Source organism: Pongo abelii, chromosome 8 (genome assembly GCF_028885655.2).
Source record: "Pongo abelii isolate AG06213 chromosome 8, NHGRI_mPonAbe1-v2.0_pri, whole genome shotgun sequence".
In the NCBI taxonomy this organism is placed as follows: Eukaryota; Metazoa; Chordata; class Mammalia; order Primates; family Hominidae; genus Pongo; species Pongo abelii.
Genome location: NC_071993.2, coordinates 100,235,662 through 100,256,034, shown reverse-complemented (window position 1 = coordinate 100,256,034; position 20,373 = coordinate 100,235,662). Strand labels below are relative to the sequence as shown.

The 20,373-nt window shown below is 45.5% G+C and overlaps 1 protein-coding gene across 2 annotated transcripts in view; it reads left to right on the top strand.

Annotated features, from left to right (window-relative positions):
- The first annotated feature begins 1,207 nt into the window (after positions 1-1,207).
- MYOF (myoferlin) overlaps positions 1,208-20,373 on the top strand; it is a 174,783-nt gene continuing 155,617 nt past the window's right edge. For both annotated transcript variants that reach the window (XM_024253372.3, XM_063727667.1), the window contains exon 1: positions 1,208-1,719. In XM_024253372.3, coding sequence (XP_024109140.3) covers positions 1,632-1,719 — 88 coding nt within the window. In that variant the 5' untranslated portion in view covers positions 1,208-1,631. The remainder of the gene's footprint in view (positions 1,720-20,373) is intronic.

Sequence of the window (20,373 nt, the reverse complement as noted above, 5' to 3'; positions counted from 1 at the left end):
TTACAAGTAGGTCTGCTTGATTGTGTGTTCTAAAGCAAAAAGAAGCCCAATGTTTCTTCATCCCAAGTTTTAGCCTTTTCTTCTGAAATATAATGAGATCCTGATTTAAAGTCAGCCTGCATTAACAGAAACGCTATGAGATCACAAATAAGCATGAACTTCTTACATGTGCAAATTACTGTGTGCTTTGTGCCAGCCTCTATGTTATGACCTTTATCTTATAACAGCCTTTATCCCCAGTTCATAGATGAGGAAACTGAGGAAGAGAGGGGTTAAGAAACTTGCTCGCCAGCACGGTGGCTCAAGCCAGTAAAGCTCAAGCCAGTAAAGCTCAAGCCAATAAAGCTCAAGCCACGGAGGCCGAGGCGGGCGGATCACAAGGTCAAGAGATCGAGACCATCCTGGCCAGCATGGTGAAACCCCGTTTCTACTAAAAATACAAAAAAAAAAAAAAAATTAGCTGGGTGTGGTGGCGCATGCCTGTAGTCCCAGCTATTCGGGAGTCTGAGGCAGGAGAATCGCTTGAACCCTGGAGGCAGAGATTGCAGTGAGCCAAGATCGCTACACTGCACTCCAGCCTGGCGACAGAGCGAAGGCTCCGTCTCAAAAAAAAAAAAAAAAAAAAGAAAGAAAAGAAAAGAAAAGAAACTTGCTAAGGTGACATAACTCAGGGTGGTGAGGCAGAGTCTCACACTCAGATCTGGCTGACTAGCCCCAGGCCGTCTCTTGTGATCTCAGCCAGGCTGCACTGTCTTCATGCACCCTCTGGGACAGAAAGACACCATGGGCAGCTGTAGGTCCAGGAACAGTGGGGAGTCACTTCTCCATTTTCACTGAAGGCAATTGGCAGCATTTGATGAGCCAGGAAAACTTAGGCGCCCAGCTCTCACCTCTGAAGGGGTTTTGAAGAAATTCTATGTTAAGTCCTTTATATATATATATATATATATATACACACACACACACACATATATATGTAATTATTTATACATATTGTAATTATTTATATATCCCATGCCTGGATCGCGTTTACTTGAAATAAACGCTGTCATTCGTTTGCCGTCCAGTAGGAGGCACCCTTTAGCTGCTTTAAAAAAGCTGAACATAGGGTTACTGAGTGGGTGTGTTCAATAGCGTGAGAAGTAACAGCGAAAAGTCAAAAGAAAAAAATGACTAAAGTTTTAAAACTCCTTGAAACTCAGAAAAGAATGAAAGCAGTGACGGAAAAATCAATTCAGTTTCACGAACCATTGCTAACAGGCAGCAACATTTTAGTGGTTTCCTGACCTACCCGTATTTCTTAGCTCCAAATTCATGTTGGTTTCATTTGTTGCACGGAATTATTTTTAGTTTAGGGTTTGTCCTTTTCACTTCCACATTTCCAGAATTCATAAGTCTGTGCCTGAGGCACTGCGTAGACGCGGGGAGTTCGGCATCAGTTTACACATTGCCTTCAGTAAAATCCGCCAGAGGTCCACCCATTTTGCCTTTTCCCCTTCCTTGCCCCGTCCCTGGGAGAAATCCTCCCTTCACTGTGAGAGAACTTCTCTCCCAGGGCGGTGCGACCCGGAGCTCCAGCGCCCGAGTCTCCACTTCGTTTGCTGAAACTTGCTTTCTGCCAGCTAAGAACCATGCTGCGAGTGATTGTGGAATCTGCCAGCAATATCCCTAAAACGAAATTTGGCAAGCCGGATCCTATTGTTTCTGTTATTTTTAAGGGTAAGAAAAAGTTTTCTTCTTTTTCTGAAGTCCTGTTTTGGAATGTTAGTTTCCTGGGTCACCTTCTTGAAAAGTCTGCATTTAGACAGCTGATGAAGCCAAGTCTCTCCAGCAGCGTTTGTTACCTGCGCAGGACAGGGGAGAGGACCCGTTTCTGGGGAAGGCATTTAATTTTCTCCAGGGCTTGAGACTCATGGAATGACCTGATGTTTTAGCTCTAAGAGTGTGATTTCTGTAAGCTCTTGGCAGAAAACGTATTTGCGAATCCCTAAATTTCAGGTATCAACAAACGTCTGTATTGGTTCAAAGTAAGTTTCAGTAGTCTTAGATGCATTTTTTCTCTGCCTGTGAGAAATGCGTAAAGGAGGAAGAAGAGCAATTAAATTGTTGGAGGCACCATTACTCCTTGAACCGGCCTGACGCTGCTTTGATTGTCACTGGGTTTCTGGGAGGTGGGGTGGGTGAAGTTCATAGTTTTACTGAGTTTTCCTGCCCTTTTGTGCCTTTGTAACTGTTTTTATATCTAGACTGTTGGGGTGTTTTTTTGTACATTCTGTAGCTTTTAAATTGCTCATTGAGGAAAGAACTCTGGACAGCTAGTTTGCAGTTTGGGGATCTAGTTCTATCTTGCTTGCTGAATGACCTTGGGCAAGTTACTTCATTTCTCTGGGATCTCAATTTTCTTTTCTGCAAAACAGGCAAGAAGGGTTTAGACAAGATCATCTCTAAAAACCTCATGGTTGGCTGAGCACAGTGGCTCATCAACCCTGAGCCAACTTTGGGAGGCCAAGGCGGGAGGATTGCTTGAGCCCAGGAGTTTGAGGCTACAGTGAGCTGTGATCACACCACTGCACTCCAGCCTGGGTGTAAAAATAAATAAAAGGCTCATGGTAATTTTAAAAAGCTATTTTTCTATGACACTTGATTGCCATTGCAGGGGAGGGGACAGGAATGGTTGGTGTCATGGTACAATTTGATGTAAGTGACTTAGTTTTGGCTAAAGTGGGGTTTCTAAATCTCAGTGTGGAGGCTTTATCTATTTTGTTTGTGATTGGTAAGATTGCCAACTCACTTCTTGGCAAGAGGGATGGGAGAGAGAGGGAAAGTCCGAGAGAGTGGGAACATGGATAGACATATGTTTCCTGACCATGCCTTGCTACATTTCTCGTTTCTTCCAGGAGCCTGACTGCTACTCCCTGTCAGTTCCTGAGGCATCTATAACTTTTGCCTTTCTTTTTCCCATTTTTACCCTTTATTTCTCTTCTTAAACCTCTCCCTCTGAGGATGAGCAAGAAAATGAAAGAAATGAAACTCAAAGCTGGCTGGCTGGGTGTGGTGACTTACGCCTGTAATCCCAGAACTTTGGGAGGCTGAGGTGGGTGGATTATATGAGGGCAGGAGTTCGAGACCAGCCTGGCCAACATGGCAAAACCCCATTTCTACTGAAAATACAAAAATTAGCTGGGCATGGTGGCACATGCCTATAATCCCACCTACTCGGGAGGCTGAGGCAGGAGGATTGCTTCAACCCAGGAGGAGGAAGTTGCAGTGAGCCAAGATCGCGCTACTGCACTCCAACCTGGGCAACAGAGTGAGACTTCATCTCGGAAAAAAAAAAAAAAAAAAAAAGCTGGCAAATTGTTGGTTGGTTTAAAAAAAATCTGAAGGGCAAAAATTGGATTTAAAAAAATTTTTTAAAATTTTCTTAGAATAAGACTGGGTCTTGCTATGTTGCCCAGGCTGGTTATAATTGCCTTGCTCAAACTTTCTTCCCCCCTCAGCTTCCCAAAGTGTTGGGATTACAGGCGTAAACTACCATGCCCAGCTTAAAATTGGGCTCTTAAAGGACAATGAGGTTTGAAAATCTGGCTAGTGAATATCATGGACTCATGTTATGTCAGAGTTTATTTACATGTGTTAGGTTTTATTAATTTTTTGCTTTCTTGAAGCAGTTACATAATAGAGACATAATATGAAGATTTTACATCTTTCATCATTGACATATAAAGACATTAAAATATATTTGGATCAGTCTGATCATGTAATTATTTAAGTATTATAGATTATAGAGGAATTGGAGTTAACACTATATTGAAATCTGACTTGCTATTTGTCTGGAGTTTGTATGCATTGATGAAACATTTTAAATGATGAAAAATATATCTAAGTCAATGAATGCAAACAATCAATTGATAGTGGAAAACTTCAGTTAAGTTGGCAAATATAGTCTAAACAAACAATTACACATTTAACTTTAGTCTCTTTTCTGGCCTCCTTTGTTCATACAAATCGAGTGGTAAAGTCATTCATTCATTTAGCTAACAAGCAACCTGACAGAGGAAAGGGCACTCAACTCAGAGTAGGAACTCAATATCTGATTTAACCACCTGGGTCTCCAATTTCTCAGCTGTGGCATGATGGGAACTGGTCTTTAGATGCCTTCCGTCTTTTAGATTCTAATTTTCTAGTTCCAGGTATTGAGTTATCTGCTCTCAGCAAGATGTGAAATGCATTGCCTTAGGTGCTAGAGGGGATATAGCAACAAACACAGCACTCTTCTTGCTTTCAGTCTATGTCGGTGGTTTAAAATCCTGGTGGTGGCAAACCCTTTACAGGTGTGTCCCCAATTTTGAGCACGGTGTAAAATTAAGTAACATTAAGTTCTGACTGAACTGAGGATACTTATAGCAAAATACTGTCCATCAGAGGGAACATGGAACAAAGGCAGACACACTTCATAGCGTGGAGTGGGGCAGCGTATGGTAAAATGGAAAAAGCCCTACCATGCCTGTAGTCCCAGCTACTCAGGAGGCTGAGGCAGGAGAATCGCTTGAGCCTGGGAGGCGGAGGTTCCGGTGAGCAGAGATCGCACCACTGCACTCCAGCCTGGGAGACAGAACGAGACTCCATCTCAGAAAAAAAAAAAAAAAAAAAGGAAAAAGCCATACCAGAAGATCAGGGCGGCATCAAAGAAAGTCCCTGTGTTAACTGAAATATGTAAACATTTTGCCTCTTGGGTAAATAAGCAAAGTCAGGGCAGTAAGCAGCTCTTCTCAAACTATAAGACGGTGAAGAATGGCCAGGGGAAGTGATTGTTAATGCTGAGGCTTGCATAGACACTGTGAGGCCCTATTAGGCTATAGCTACACTGTACTTGGGATTGTGCTGTACTGACAACCAACTGGTTTACAGTTGACCTCAGTTTTTCGTGTTCAAACCCTTTCTTTCTTTCTTTTTTTTTTTTTTTGAGACTGTTTCACCCTGCCATCCAGGAGGGAAGAGTGCAGTCAGTAGTGTGATCATGGTCTCGAACTCCTGGGCTCAAGCGATCCTCCCACCTCAGCCTACTGAGTAGCTGAACTATGGGCACACACCACCATGCCCAGCTAATTTTTAATTTTTTTTGTAGAGACAGGGCCTCACTCTGTTTCTCAAGCTGGCCTCGAACTCTTGGGCTCAAGCAATCCTCCTGGCTGGGCCTCCCAAAGTATTGGGATTACAGGTATGAGTGCCCAGTTGTGTTCAACCATGAGCGACCCCTCTGAGGCTGTCAAATTACTCAGGGCCTGGTAGGAACTAGGAGGATCTGGGGGTTGCTGTAGTCCTGGTGCATGATTGTTGTTGAGGTTTAGCAGCGCAGGTGTAGATTATGAAAGCCACAACGCTTATGTAATTTTTCATGTCCTTCGGATACACCAGGTTCCATGAGCCAGATCCGAATTGAGGCTGGAGTGAGTGCCTGTGAGCCAGGGGTGGCCATTCTGCCCTAAGTTCCATGCAGACAGCCAGGCTGTGAAGCTGAATCTAGCTGAGATTAGACTACACAGACCTCTGAGACCAATTTCAACTCTGAGACTTGATGATTCCTACAAACAGTCCTCCAAACAGAACAGGTTGTTAAAAAACTTTTTAATTTTAAATAATATAATATTTTTAATTTCTAAAATTAAAAATGCATGTAGGCATAAAATAAACTAACAACCCAGAAGGGATTATGCAACTAAAAAGTGAAAATTCTCCCCATACCTCTTCTATTCTTTCTCTCTCCCACTGTTAGTCCTTCAGGGTCACCACGCTGAACAATTTGATTTGAATCCTTCTTGATCTTTTACTCTAGACATATAAGTTGTCCCAACTACTGCCTGTTAGCAACAGTACTGCAGTGGGCGTCCCTGTGGTGCATGTCTTTGTGAATATGCACATTTCATTTTTATTTATTTATTAATTTTTTTAGATGGAGTCTCGCTCTGTCACCCAGGCTGGAGTGCAATGGTGTGATCTTGGCTCACTGCAACCTCCACCTCCCGGGTTCAAGCGATTCTCCTGCCTCAGCCTCCTGAGTAGCTGGGATTACAGGCGCCCGCCACCACGCCTGGCTAATTTTTATATTTTTAGTAGAGACAAGGTTTCACCATGTTGGTCAGGCTGGTCTTGAACTCCTGGCCTCGTGATCCGCCTGCCTCGGCCTCCCAAAGTGCTGGGATTACAGGCGTGAGCCACCACGCCCGGCCGTGAATATGCACATTTCAAAAGCACAGCTTCTATCTTTGTGTGTGTGTGTGTTTCTTTTTTCTTTTTTCTTTTTTTTTTAGACAGAGTTTCGCTCTTGTTGCCCAGGCTGGAGTGCAATGGCATAATCTTGGCTCACTGCAACCTCCACCTCCCGGGTTTAAGTGATTCTCCTGCCTCAGTCTCCCAAGTAGCTGGGATTACAGGCATGCGCCACCACATCCGGCTAATTTTTGTGTTTTTTAGTAGAGACAGGGTTTCACCATGTTGGCCAGGCTGGTCTTGAACCCCTGACCTCAGGTGATCCACCCGCCTTGGCCTCCCAAAGTGCTGAGATTACAGGCATGAGCCACTGCATCTGGCCTTTTCTTTTCTTTTAAAGATGCTTTTGCTGGATCTTGCCATTGGCTTCCATTTTCCTTTTGACCCATCCCTTGCTTCTGTGTCCAATCTCTTGAAAAGGTGATTGAGTGGAGGTTTTCTTGCATACTTTTATATTATTGTGGCTTTACAATGTGGCGACATTACATTCATATAAAACATCCATCTCCTTGGGTACATAGTTGTTGCTACTATAGCATTTTTCTCATTCTCTCCTTACAATATCCCCCATTCCATCAACCAGAATTTTCTCTCCCTTCTGGTCTTTTGTAAATCTTTTCCTTGTGGAATGGCTACTGCTACTGTCCAGATGGTCACCAGATAATTGTCATGTTATTACTTATTTTTTCCAGATTCCTGTTATTTTACTTGGACCTGTTTTTGGAATGTGAGCCTAGATATTTCTAGAATATCCCCCCTCTAATTAGCATATCAAACTTTGTAGTCTTGAGCAAACCACTTAACCTCTCAGAGAGTCCTTTTTTCTTTTGAAAAATGGGGCTGTAATGGCTTATCTGAAAGGAAGTTAATTTCTACACATCCCAAAGGCTGTGATGTATCCAATAGACACATGTGTATTTTTAGTAAAAACCTGCTTTGCTATTTGAAATTATAAAGTTGATTTTTTTTTTTCAGTCGGGGACATTAACACCAAGAATATATCTTTTAAAGCATTTTTAAAATAAGCTCCAAAGCTATGAGATTCCACTTAAGAATGGGGAAGTACCATCCTGGCCAACATGGTGAAACCCCATCTCTACTAAAAATAGAAAAATTAGCCGGGCGTGGTGGCGGGCGCCTGTAATCCCAGCTACTTGGGAGGCTGAGGCAGGAGAATCGCTTGAACCTGGGAGGCGGAGGTTGCAGTGAGCTGAGATCACGCCACTGTACTCCAGCCTGGCGACACAGCGAGACTCCATCTAAAAAAAAAAAAAAAAAAAAAGAATGGGGAAGTGATGTGAGAAAGAGCTCGTGGATATTATTCACTGTGGTTTGTCCAGGCACTTGGTGCGTTGCGCACACAGAGCCTTGGTTCACCCAGTGAGCACCATAGGACTCATCAAGAAGATCCCTATCAGCTCAAACTGATAATCACACTACTCGGGTATTCCCATAAAACCACTGTATTGTATTGACAAAACAATCAGGAAGGCAAAAGTGTTTAATGTACTGAGTCATTCCCATCCCTTCATGGAGAACAAGGCTTAGAGACTCACTGCCTAAGGAAAGTGGCCCCACCCTATGGAAGCATGGGAACTCTCAAAGGTACACCCCCCAAAGGCGGCACATTCTGCAGGGTCTCAGTCATCTATAAAGCTACAATGGCCCTTAAAAAATTAATTAACGTGCCTTGTTTTTCTTTCCTCCTTCACAACACATCTCACCTGCGAGCCCTCAGCTTAGGGGTGCTGGTATTTGTCTGGTATGGATCTTCCTTTCTAATCACGGGTGTGTTTCTCCTTTACTGTAGGATTTGGCATGGGATTGTTATATCTTCTGCAACATCCAGCACATCACTGATGTTGAATATACATTTTAAATATTGAGCATGTAAGCAAAGAACTGGCAGGAAATTTGAGACACCTTAGTGTGACAAAGTCCTTGATGCTTAGTCCTGAAAGAGACCCTGGGAAGTCATCCAATTGCCCTTTACGTTTAATATTCTCTCAGGTGTTTGCGAATGAGGCTTAGCAAAGAACCATGTGAAGTATTCATGAACCCTGAGTACAACCAGTTCCTAGCACCTGTTCTCTGGGGGCAAATTGGTGTCTTAGACATTTTGCATTCTTGCTCCTGGCCAGGAAAATATGAAGCTGCCAGTTTTATGTTGAACCTTCATACATGAAACGTAGTATATAGAATGCCATGATATGGCAGTGGTCACCTGACTCACTGTGTAATTTCTATTGAACAGCTGTTCTGTTGCACTGGGGTGTGCTTTGAGCAGGTCTGAGCAGTTCTCAATCAGAAAAAGTTATGGGACATTTGATACCTTAAGCCTTATCAGTTAACTTCTTACTGGGTGTGAGGGTACAAAGGCCCTGAGCTCTGGGGCCAGGGATGCCTAAACGAGAATTCCAGTGGCCATCCCTAGTTGCTCATGAGCAAATAAAATCTGCAGCTTCAAGCCCGGGCATGGTGGCTCACGCCTGTAATCCCAGCACTTTGGGAAGCCAAGGTGGGTGTATCACCTGAGGTCAGGAGTTCGAGACCAGCCTCATGGTGAATCCATCTCTACTAAAAATACAAAAAAATTAGCCAGGTGTGGTGGCGGGCACCTGTAGTCCCAGCTACTTAGGAGGCTGAGGCAGGAGAATTGCTTGAACTCAGGAGGTGAAGGTTGCAGTGAGCTGAGATGGCGCCATTACACTCCAGCTGGGCAACAAGAGTGAAACTTCATCTCAAAAAAAAAAAAAAAAAAAAAATCAGCTTCAATGTTCTTAATAATACCTCCTGCCTAGCAGGGCTGTTTGAGGATTAAATTAATGTACATGTGACGTTGCACATGGCAATCTATAAATCTCCTTACCTATTTGATAACAGTTTCATGGAGCACTACAGTGCACCAGAGAGTATTTCCGGAACTAAGGCTAGAAAAATATGCATAAGATGGCTTGGACTTTCAGGCCTAGGTGACCGACTAGTTAGTACACAAGAATGAGATGCAAACCAGAATAGACATGAAAAGTTACAATCTGAGTAGATGAAAGAGTGAAAAACCTTGTGGAGAAAGTGTCATTTGGCTTGGTTTTAAAGGATGAGTGGAAATTTGACAGAAATAATGGAAAAAAGACATTCCAGGCTTTGGAACAGCACAGGAGGACCAGGGAGCCATGGGGAGGAGTAATGTGGTATGAATAGGGACTGAAATTTACTCATCAACCCGTGGGGAGCCACTAGGCAGCAATGGGAACAGCAGATTAGTACTAGTCAGGGAGACTAGTAAGAAGGCTTACTAGTTGAGTCAAATGCTTCTCAGCACAGATGGAGCTCATCCCAGGGCTGGAATCAGAAGGAAGACACTAATAAGGAAAGACACTGAGGAAGCAGCCTGATTGAATTAAAGTAATAAGGAAGCCACACTGGACAGGCGAATTTGGCCATCCTTCCTCACACTGTACTGTGAAATGGAACATCAGACTACCTTGCTTCCAGCTGGAGTGTGCACCGTCTGGGCGAGTGCAGGGCTGGTTGGGGTGGCTCGGCAAGAGGCCAGCATGAGGGCAGTAGCCACCCGAGGCAGCAGGCAGGGAGGCCACCAGGAGATCGAAGAAAAACAGAAATACAAAGTGATCTTTGAAGACAAATTTTGCTGTCTTCCCAAAGATCAAATGGGGGAGCATTGCCTTAACCAAGCTGAGCCATGGTTCATTTGCATAAGGTCCTTCTCTCCCTAGCCTCTTGTACTATCTGAACAGATTGAGTTGTTTAGTGGTTGGGGCCATTAGGATCCAGTCTGAAAAAGGAAGAAAGTGTACCAAGAACAAAAGAACTTAAAAAAAAAGAAAAAGTAAAAAAAACCCATCCCTCCTGGGGTGAGTTTGCAACAGAGCAATGAAAGCCTTTATGACACGCTGTGACTCAGGAGCTCAGAGGTGACATAGCTTAGCAGTGAATCAGTTCCACGGATAGTCAAATTTGAGCCGTTTTATTAGTGCAGACTAGAACCGTAACTTCTTGTAATGTAAAGTATTAAAAATCTAATATTTGACTGGCAGGGCGAGGTCCACTTCATTTCACCTCCGTTTGTTAGTTTATGACCTTCATCATCTTTTTCATCTCAATAGTGCAGCTTATAAATTGAAAAAAAAAAAATCCTTGCCCTTCTCTCTCTTTCTTTCAATAAATAAAACGTTATGCTTTTGCTTACCCCTCCTAACGGACTGAATTCATTGCTAGGACACTCCCTGTCTCTGTCCCTCCTACGTTTAGCAGCTCCTTCCTCATTCCAAGCATGAATCCATTCAACAAGTATTGATCCAAGTATTGATTGAGAGGGTACTCTGCCAGGCAGTGTGCTTAGCTCTGTGTATAGGGTGGGGAACAAAGCAAGTTTGGCCCTGCCCACATGCAGCTTATAGTCTAGGCTGTAAATAGGGCCAGCATTCAGTGAATTAAGAGTGCAGGCTGGGTGTGGTGGCTCACACCTGTAATCCCAGCACTTTGGGAGGCTGAGGTGGGCGGATCATTTGAGGTGAGGAGTTCGAGACCAGCCTGGCTAACATGATGAAACCCTGTCTCTGCTAAAAATACAAAAATTAGCCAGGCATGGTAGTGGGCGCCTGTAGTCCCAAGCTACTCAGGAGGCTGAGGCAGGAGAATGGCTCAAACCTGGGAGACAGAGGTTGCAGTGAGCCGAGATCGTGCCACTGCACTCCAGCCTGGGTGACAGAGCGACTCTGTCTCAAAAAAAAAAAAAAAAAAAAAAAAGAAAAAACTTCTGGAAAGGAGACATTATCATTATTGGCAATTATATTGATGGTGATGGTTTACTGGCTGTTAAGCACTGTGCTACATGCTTCACATGTATTAGTTATTTAATTTTAACATACTCCTTTATTTTCTTTCTTTCTTTCTTTTTTTTTTTTTTTTGAGATGGAGTCTCGCTCTGTCACCCAGGCTGGAGTGCAATGGTGTGATCTCGGCTCACTGCAACCTCCACCTCCCGGGTTCAAGCGATTCTCCTACCTCAGCCTCCTGAGTAGCTGGGATTTCAGGTGCGCACCACCATGCTCGGCTAATTTTTGTTTTCTTAGTAGAGACTGGGTTTCACCATGTTGGCCAGGCTGGTCTCAAACTCCTGACCTCAGGCGATCTGCCCGCCTCGGCCTCCCAAAGTGCTGGGATTACAGGTGTGAGCCACTGCGCCCGGCCTACTCCTTTATTTTCTCACCAAAAAAGTAAAAATAAAAATAAGAAAGAAGTCCTCACTTGAGAGCTGAACAAACTGAGTCTCGGGTAGAGTGGGTGAAATGCCTCACTCAAGGTCTCAAAGCAGGGTCTAGGTGGAGCTGGAACACTAACACCCACCGCCGAGGCTGTACCACCTGTGCTGTCCCTTATACAGCCCTGAGTGCTTGGTCTTGGTCGCATCCAAATTTGGCCCATCCTGTGGTCAGGCACGTGAACTCAGCCCACGTTGTTGGCAATCTGGGCTCTGCTGCTTACTCTTGGCAGTAACCTCCCTGGACAAAGCCAGCCCTGAGGGCATCTGGTTACACCATGCTGGGGCCTGGGGTGTTGGTGCTTTTGAGCTGGACATCTCTGGTCTCAGAGGCCTTGTCTGGGGCCCCAAATTCCCTCTTGTTTGCCCTAGAGTGTTGGACACATTATGATGGCTTCCATGTGTGAAACAGCCTTGCAGGGTACTGACAGTGTAGAAAGCTTTTTCATGGGTGTAATCTTTTTTTTTTTTCCTTCAGAGATGCAGTCTAGCTCTGTTGCCCAGGCTGGAGTTCAGTGGCATGATCTTGGCTCACTGCAACATCTGCCTCCGAGGCTCAAGTGGTTCTCCTGCCTCAGCCTCCCGAGTAGCTGGGACCACAGGAGTGCACCACCATGCCCGGCTAATTTTTTGTGTTGTTAATAGAGACAGGGTTTCACCAAGTTGGCCAGGCTGGCCTCAAACTCTTGACCTCAAGCGATCCTCCCGCCTCAGCCTCCCAAAATGTTGGGATTACGGGCGTGAGCCACCATACCTGGCTCATGGGTATAATCTTATTTGTTCTCCACAACAACATAAGGAGGTGCTGAAGGCAGATATTCATACCGATTGTGCAGATGAAGATATTTAGACTCAGATATCAAGGGAGGCCAAAGCTGTGTAGCCAGAAAGAGGCAGGGAAGGACTAGAAGCTAGGTCTTGGGATGCTTGATCCTTTGCCTTTTCCCACTGCTTCATATATGGCTGGTTTTCTTTGTGCTTGGCGTCTTCTCATTTTAATTCCACCCTCTGTCTGTGTCCCAGGCCCCACTGACAAACAACAGCTCACAAACACTCCTGACTCCCAGCTCTCCCTCCGATCCGCAGCAAACAACCAGCCCAGCTTGCTAAAGCGCCCAGAGGTGAAAGCCATGCACAGCATAGGAAGGAGGGTTGAGGAAAGTAGATTAAACTGCTGGCAGGGCCCAAAATTCCGTTGAAAGAGATGATTAATGATGAGACACCAGGGTCTGAAGCTGAGGTTAAATTCAACTGGAAATTCTTGGCCTGGGAGGGATAGGATCTAATTATCAAGATTTTTCACTCCGCGCTTTGCATTTGTTTTCAAGGTTGTTTTAAGTGACTATTTTATTTTCTCTTGATACCATCTCTTGGAGTGAGGAAGGGCAGAGGACTGGATCCTTCCAAAGCTTGCCTGAAGGAAGCAGTTGATAGTTCTGATTCCAACACCTGGTAATGTCCCCTGTGTCCTGAGCACGGTATGCCTTCTCATTTGATCCTTGCTGCAATTCTACCAGGTGGGCTTTTGTATCCCCTTTTTAGAGGACACTCGGGACTTAAGAGGCGCCGTAGGCCCTACCTCCTCAGCTGGGTTTGAAGTGTATTTGCTGAGTACTTGAGACTTAATTCATTCTCTAGCAAATTATGTCTCAGAAATATACTAGTCAGAAGCCAGAGAGGTTGAGTGGCTCCAGAGCCAGAAGACCTATATTCAAATTCTGGCTTTGTTTCTTACTAGCAGGTAATCCTGGACAAGCTACTTAACTTTCTTGTGCCTTGAATAAGGATCATAATAATAATAGGTAACATTTACAAAGCCCTTAGAAGAGTGCCTGGCAGATGGTAAGCCCTATAGTTGGTAGGAATTATTCCTGGGCATTAGATACCAATCTTTATTAATGAAGAAGTCTAGATATGAAGAGCTGGAGTAAGTAGACCAAGTTCACACCACTGGAAGGTCTGAAAAAGTGACAGGTCGCCTGGCACCCTCTGCCTGCAGTGGCAGTTAAGAACACAGGTTTGGAAACAAGGCTGACTTGGGGCTGAAGCTCAGCTCTGCCACTTACTGGCTCTATGATCTTGGGCAAGTCAGTTAACAACCCTGATCCTCAGTTTCCTTATCTGTAAAATGAACATACTCATATCTCCTATTTTTGTTGTTGTTGTTTGTTTGTTTGCTTGTTTGTTTGAGACAAGGTCTTGCTCTGTCACCCAGGCTGGAGTGCAGTGGCCTGATCACGGCCCACTGCAGCCTTGATCTCTAGGGCTCAAGTGATCCTCCCACCTCAGCCTCCCAAGTGAGTAATTGGGACCACAGGTGCAAGCCACCATGCCAGGCTAATTTTTAAATTTTTTGTAGAGATGGAGTCTCATTATGTTTCCCAGGCAGGTCTCAAACTCCTGGACTCAAGCCATCTCCCACCTCTGGCCTCCCAAAGTGCTGGGATTACAGGTGTGAGCACTGCGCCCAGCCTCCCTTGTAGGGAACAGACGTGAATGTGTTTAATATGCCCAGCACACAACACAAACACCAAGGCACACAAGCCGGGTGCCTGGCCCTCCTGGGCGGCCTTCCCAGCAGCCCTGGCAGTGAGCAGAGCTGGGACATGACCACTCCCCAGCATCAGCTTTTAGGAAGCAGATTCTGGCTGAGTCATTCAAATGGACTGGACTTCACTGCAGCTCCCTTGGAAAATGTGGGTTTGATTGAAGAGCCTGTACATCTGAAAGGTCATTTCCAGAGGCCAGTGGGTCACTGGGTGTGGAGAGGGGAGGAGTCACCCCTCCTGCCTTTTTGCTGGGGCATTTCTGTTTATCAGTGGTATCAGTGACTGTTTCAGAAATGTCCCAAACAGCCTCGCTTTGTATCACTGTTGCCACTTGCCCAAAATGCCTTTCTCCTAGAACCTGTTTGGCAGCATCTTCCTGGAACAATAGAGCAGCCAGGGTTGGAAAGCCAAAGTCAGAGACACTCCTGGAAAGGGGTCCACCTGATGGGCCCTGTGCCCCTGTGCTCCCCCAGGTGTCTCTCAAGTCCCAAGGGTGGAGGCGTTTCTGCCAGCCCTTCTCAGAACCTTGTCTGCCCCTTGTTGATAGTAGAAATTAGCCGGCTCCTGGAGGCTGCCAGGCTGCCTGCCAGGGAGGAGCAGTCACTGCTCACATGCCAGCTGCCCCAGGGAACCTCAGAGGCCTGGAATGGAGCCACGTGGAAGAAATATTCCACCAGGGCGGTCCCAGCCTCACAGGGCACTTCCTCCAGTCACACGGGCCCTGCCCACCGGAGCTCCACAGCCTGGGAACCCCCTGGGGGGGATGCAAGGAGGCTGCCCTGGCGCTGTAATAAGAAATCATCTAGCTGTGCGTGGTGGCTCACGCCTGTAATCCCAGCACTTTGGGAGACTGAGGTGGGCGGATCACCTGAGGTCAGGGGTTCGAGACCAGCCTGGCCAACATGGTAAAACCCCATCTCTACTCAAAATACAAAAAGTAGATGGGCATGTTGGCACATGCCTGTAGTCCCAACCACTTGGGAGGCTGAGGCAGGAGAATGGCTTGAATCCAGGAGGTGGAGGTTGCAGTGAGCCGAGATTGCGCCACTGCACTCCAGTCATCTCAAAAAAAAAAGAAAAAAGAAAAAAAAAAAGAAAAGAAAAAGAAAGAAAGAAATCATCTGATAGCTCTCATTTGTTTAGTGCTTACTGTGTGCCAGGCCCTGGGCTGGGCACTTTGTATTCATTCTTTCATTTAATCATTAAAGCCGCCCTAGTAATCACACTTATATGAACTTATGAAGTCGAATTTACTCCATCATGGAGAAATTACTATGTGGTAAGCATTGTGGGGGGAATAACAATATTAATAATACATAGTCTCAGCTTTCAAGGCATCACCCTCTTGTCTTAATCCTCCAACTTTGGAAACTAATTGCTCTTTGTCTCTTTCGACCAGGGTTTGAATCCCAGCTCCATCACTTACTAGCTATGTGACCTCTAATAAGTTGCTTAACCTCTCTGTGTCTTGGTTTCTTCGTCTGTAACTGGGAATGATCATAATAGAACTTATCTGTTAGAGTTGTGAAGATTAAGTGAGAGAATCCATGGGAAGTACTGGGAACAGTGACTCGGTTCAGAGCATTTAATAATAAGTGCTAGCCATGTATAGGTGTGGTTCAGGGGTGTGTGAAATGTTAGGCAAAATGGCAGATGAATTCATATGGGGCTTTATATATCTCAAAAGAAAGAGGCATGACCCAGAGACCTAGAAAAGGGGAAGAAGTACTTCTGAATGGGAGATCAAATGTAGGCTCTTGGCTGAACCTAGAGATCTTGTTGTTCTATTTTGTCTACCGAAGAGCTGAGTTACTTAGGGAGCTTTTGTAGACAGCACCCTCACTTTTCCTGAGGCCATTTCAGAAAGACACAGCAATCTAACCGTTCAGGACTTGGGGGGCACTTCATAAAGCTTATGTACCATAAGTCTGGGGGAAAACTTAGAGATTATATATCTCATCTGAATGCATCAGTTTATATATGAGGGACTCTGAGCTTGGGGGTTCAGCCTTATATTTTCCTAAGATAACAGCTCGAAGGAAGAGAAGTCACAGATATGAAAGTCCAGTCAGAGGGGCTGGGCCGACATCTGTGCTTTTCCCTGCAGGATTTTTAGGATCAGGGAGATGGTGTGTACTTGGAAGCATTTCAAATGTGTTACCATCGTGTTACTTCCGTGGGCACCTGGTGTTATTGGTTGGACTAGTCAGGATTCTCCAGAGCAGCAGAAGCAATGGGATGTGTGTGCATGTGTTTGTGCAGAAACAGAAAGAGAGATTTTAAGGAACTGGCTCATGCAGTTGTGGGGGCTAGCAAGTCTGAAATTTGCAGGGTGGGCCAGCAAGCTGGAAATTCACGTAAGAGTTGATGTTGCAATCTCCAGTCTGAATTCCACAGCTTAGAAACTCAGGCAGGTTTTCTATGTTAGAGTCTAGAGGCAGAATTTCTTCTCCAGGAAACCAGTTTTTGCTCTTAAGACCTTCAACTGTTTGGATGAGGCCCATCTAAATTATAGAGGGTAATTTTGCTTTACTTAAAGTCAACTGAGTGTAAATGTTTATCACATCTACAAAATACCTCGACAGCAACATCTGGACTTATGTTTGACCAAACAATTAGACACTACCATAGCCTAGCCAACTTGACATTAAAATGAACCAATGCAGCTGACCACCGGCACAGATGTAGCAAGCCAGTCTCAGGAGTCCTGATGTCTTTCAGGCCTTTTTTTTTTTTTTTTTTTCTGAGACAGGGTCTTGCTCTGTCACCCAGGATGAAGTGCAGGGGTGTGGCCACTGCAGCCTCGACCTCCCAAGCTCAAGCAATCCTCCCACCTCAGCCTCCTGAGTAGCTGGGACTATTGGTGCATGCCAGTATGCCTGGTTAACTTTTAAATATTTTGTAGAGATGGGCCGGGTGTGGTGGCTCACGCCTGTAATCGCAGCACTTTGGGAGGCCGAGACGGGTGGATCATTTGAGGTCAGGAGTTTGAGACCATCCTGACCAAAATGGTGAAACCCCCATCTCTACTAAAATACAAGAATTAGCTGGGCATGGTGGCGGGCACCTGTAATCTCAGCTACTCGGCAGGCTGAGGCAGGAGAATCACTTGAACCCAGGAGGCGGATGTTGCAATGAGCCAAGGTTGCACCACTGCACTAGATCCTGGGCGACAGAGTGAGACTCCCTCTCAAAAAAAAAAAAAAAATTTTTGTAGAGACGAAGTCTCACTATGATGCCCGGGCTGGTCTTGAACTCCTGGACTCAAGCGACCCTCTGGCCTTGGCCTTCCAAAGTGTTGAGTTTATAGATATGAGCACCACACTGGGCCAGGCCTTTTCAATAAGGGTCTGACACACTGGCTGGTAGGTGAACAGCAAAGGAAATGGTTCTGTGCAAGAGGGCGGGTGGTTTGGCTAAGAGAGCTGTTCAGTTCTCCCGGAAACCTTTTTTGGAGGCTGGCATTGGGGTTAATTACTGCAGTGGTGACCTCCGCAGAACTGAGTGAGAGGCAGGCGTAGCTAATCGGAAAACAGGAAATGTCCTGAAGAATGACTTGAGCCCTTGAGCACACTCAGAGTGTGCCCTGCATTTGAGTCAGTTGTTATGTTCTGGGCTGAAAGTATTTTATTTCTTTCCATAGGAAGAAACAGTCGTCTTAATAAAATTAGACGCAGGAGCCAGATTGGGGGGTAGGTAATGTGGAGAAAGGAGAGGGAGTTTCCTGTAATTCAATTTGATGTTCAGTGCCTGCAGGTTTAACCTTTTTTTTTATTTTTAAAGAGGTAGAATAAAATAATTGACTAATATAAATATGTGACTGGCTGCTGATAAGAAAAATAATTTATCTACCTTTTTTTTTTTTGCCTGATGTGTTTATGTGTGAGAATAGGTTTTCAATAAAATGGAACATATACACATTTTGATAAATATCAGAGCCTCCTTCTTGGAAGAGATTAAGCTGGGTTTCTCCAGAAGGGTAGGAGCCAATGCCAGCCACTTAGTTTTTCCTTATTAGCTAGGGAAATGGGAGGTGCAGCGGTTAAATGCATGGGCTCAGGAGTCATACTAGACCTGGTTAGAGGGCTTCGTCCTAGCCCTGTGATCTTGAGCAAGTTACCTAACCATTCTGGGCTCTCTTTGCTTCTCTGCAAACTGAGGATAATAACAGTGCCTACCTCATAGGCTTGCCAGGAGGATTCAATGAAATGATGCATGTAAAGGGCTTAGCAGGCCAGGCGCAGTGGCTTACGCCTGTAATCCCAGCACTTTGGGAGGCCGAGGCGAGTGGATCACTTGAGGTCAGGAGTTCGAGACTAGCCCGGCCAACGTGGAGAAACCCTGTCTCTACTAGAAATATAAAAATTAGCTGGGTGTGGTGGCACACACCTGTAATCCTAGCTACTCAGGAGGCTGAGGCAGGAGAGAGATTGTAGTGAGCCAAGATCGTGCCATTGCACTCCAGCCTGGGCGACAGAGTAAGACTCTAACTCAAAAAAAAAAAAAAAAAAAAAAAAAGTGGGGGACTTAGCAATGCCCAGCCTGCAGTGAGCATCCCCTAGAGGTAGTGCCATTAGCATCAACCTCACACAGTGAGTGCCAGGAGCTGCAGGAAGTTCTGGTTGAATAGCTCCACCTGGTCTGTGGTCAACTGGCATCTGCCTGGACTCAGCCACTGCCCTTTGTTTTCAACACACAATTGAATCATGTGTTCAGGAACATACACTGGGAAAATTGTTGGGCCACTTGGTTTTTCTCATGGGTTATAAACTTTTTGAAGTTATAAAATCCAGTTTCTAATACCCTCCTCCTTTAAGTACTTATATCAGCCAAATGAAGCTTAGCCTGGTACTTGAGGCTTCACAGTGAGACCATAACCTTCCCACAAAGCCCATTTGCCCCCTACCCAGTTCTATGCTCTTTGGTTCCAGCCGGTTGGGTCCTGGAGTGTCCCCAGATGTGACGTAACTGGTTCTCCCTCCTCCATGACTGATCCACCCACCCTATTGCATCTACTGGAGTGAGCTTGTCTTCCGGCTCCACATTTTCAACCCCTCCTTGTCCTTGAATTCCCATCTAGCTCAGCCTCTACATCTTCTGTGCACACAGCCTGAAGTCACCTTTCTTTCCTCTGAATTTGTCTGTGCATTGATACCCCTCTGATAGCAACTGAAGTCCTTTCTCTATCAGTCCCATATAGCCACATTTCGCCTCCCCACTAGACCCCCTGAGGGCAGGAACCATGTCTTGGGTATTTTTGTATCTCCTACAGTGCTCAATGCCTGGCAATTTCACAAACATTTGTTGGGTGGAAGAATGAAGGAGCTGATTAACGTTTGCGGAAGAACTCACTCAGTGAACCATTTCTGTGGGCTGAGTTGTGAGGTCTCTTGGCCTGAGCTGACCAGTCATTATTTCTGTTTATTCCCCCTCTGACAGGCAGGAAGGAACTTCAGGATGAGAATGAGACAGGCAAGAGCATGGTGGAGCTTTTTGCTATTTCTTTTATTTTCTTTTCTTTTCTTAGATGGAGTTTTGCTCTTGTTGCCAGGCTGGAGTGCAATGGCGCGATCTAGGCTCACTGCAACTTCCGCCTCCCAGGTTCAAGCGATTCTCCTGCCTCAGCCACCCGAGTATCTGGGATTACAGGTGCCCACACCACGCATGGCTAAATTTTGTATTTTTAGTAGACATGGGTTTCACCAAGTTGGCCAGGTTGGTCTCAAACTCCCGACCTCAGGTGATCCGCCTGCCTCAGCCTCCCAAAGTGCTGGGATTACAGGCGTCAGTCACCGCACCTGGCCTGTGGCACTTTTTTTTTTCTTTTTCTTTTTTTTTTTTTTTTGGAGATGGGGTCTTGCTCTGTTGCCCAGGCTGGAGTGCAGTGGCTCGATCTCGGCTCACTGCAACTTCCGCCTCCTGGGTTCAAGCAATTCTCCTGCCTCAGCCTCTCGAGTGGCTGGGACTGCAGGCATCCACCACCATGCCTGGCTAGTATTTTTTGTATTTTAGTAGAGACGGGGTTTCACCATGTTGCCCAGGCTGGTCTCGAACTCCTGAGCTCAGGCAATCCACCCGCCTTGGCCTCCCAAAGTGCTAGGATTACAGGCGTGAGCCACCATGTCCGGCCAGCTTGTGGAACTTTTTAAGACTAAGAACTATCTTACACTCTTCTGTTTCCTGTTACTGGCACACAGTGGATGCTTAATAAATGTTTGTGAATGAATGAATGAACAAACGAATCTTTTCACACTGCCCAGCTGCTGACTC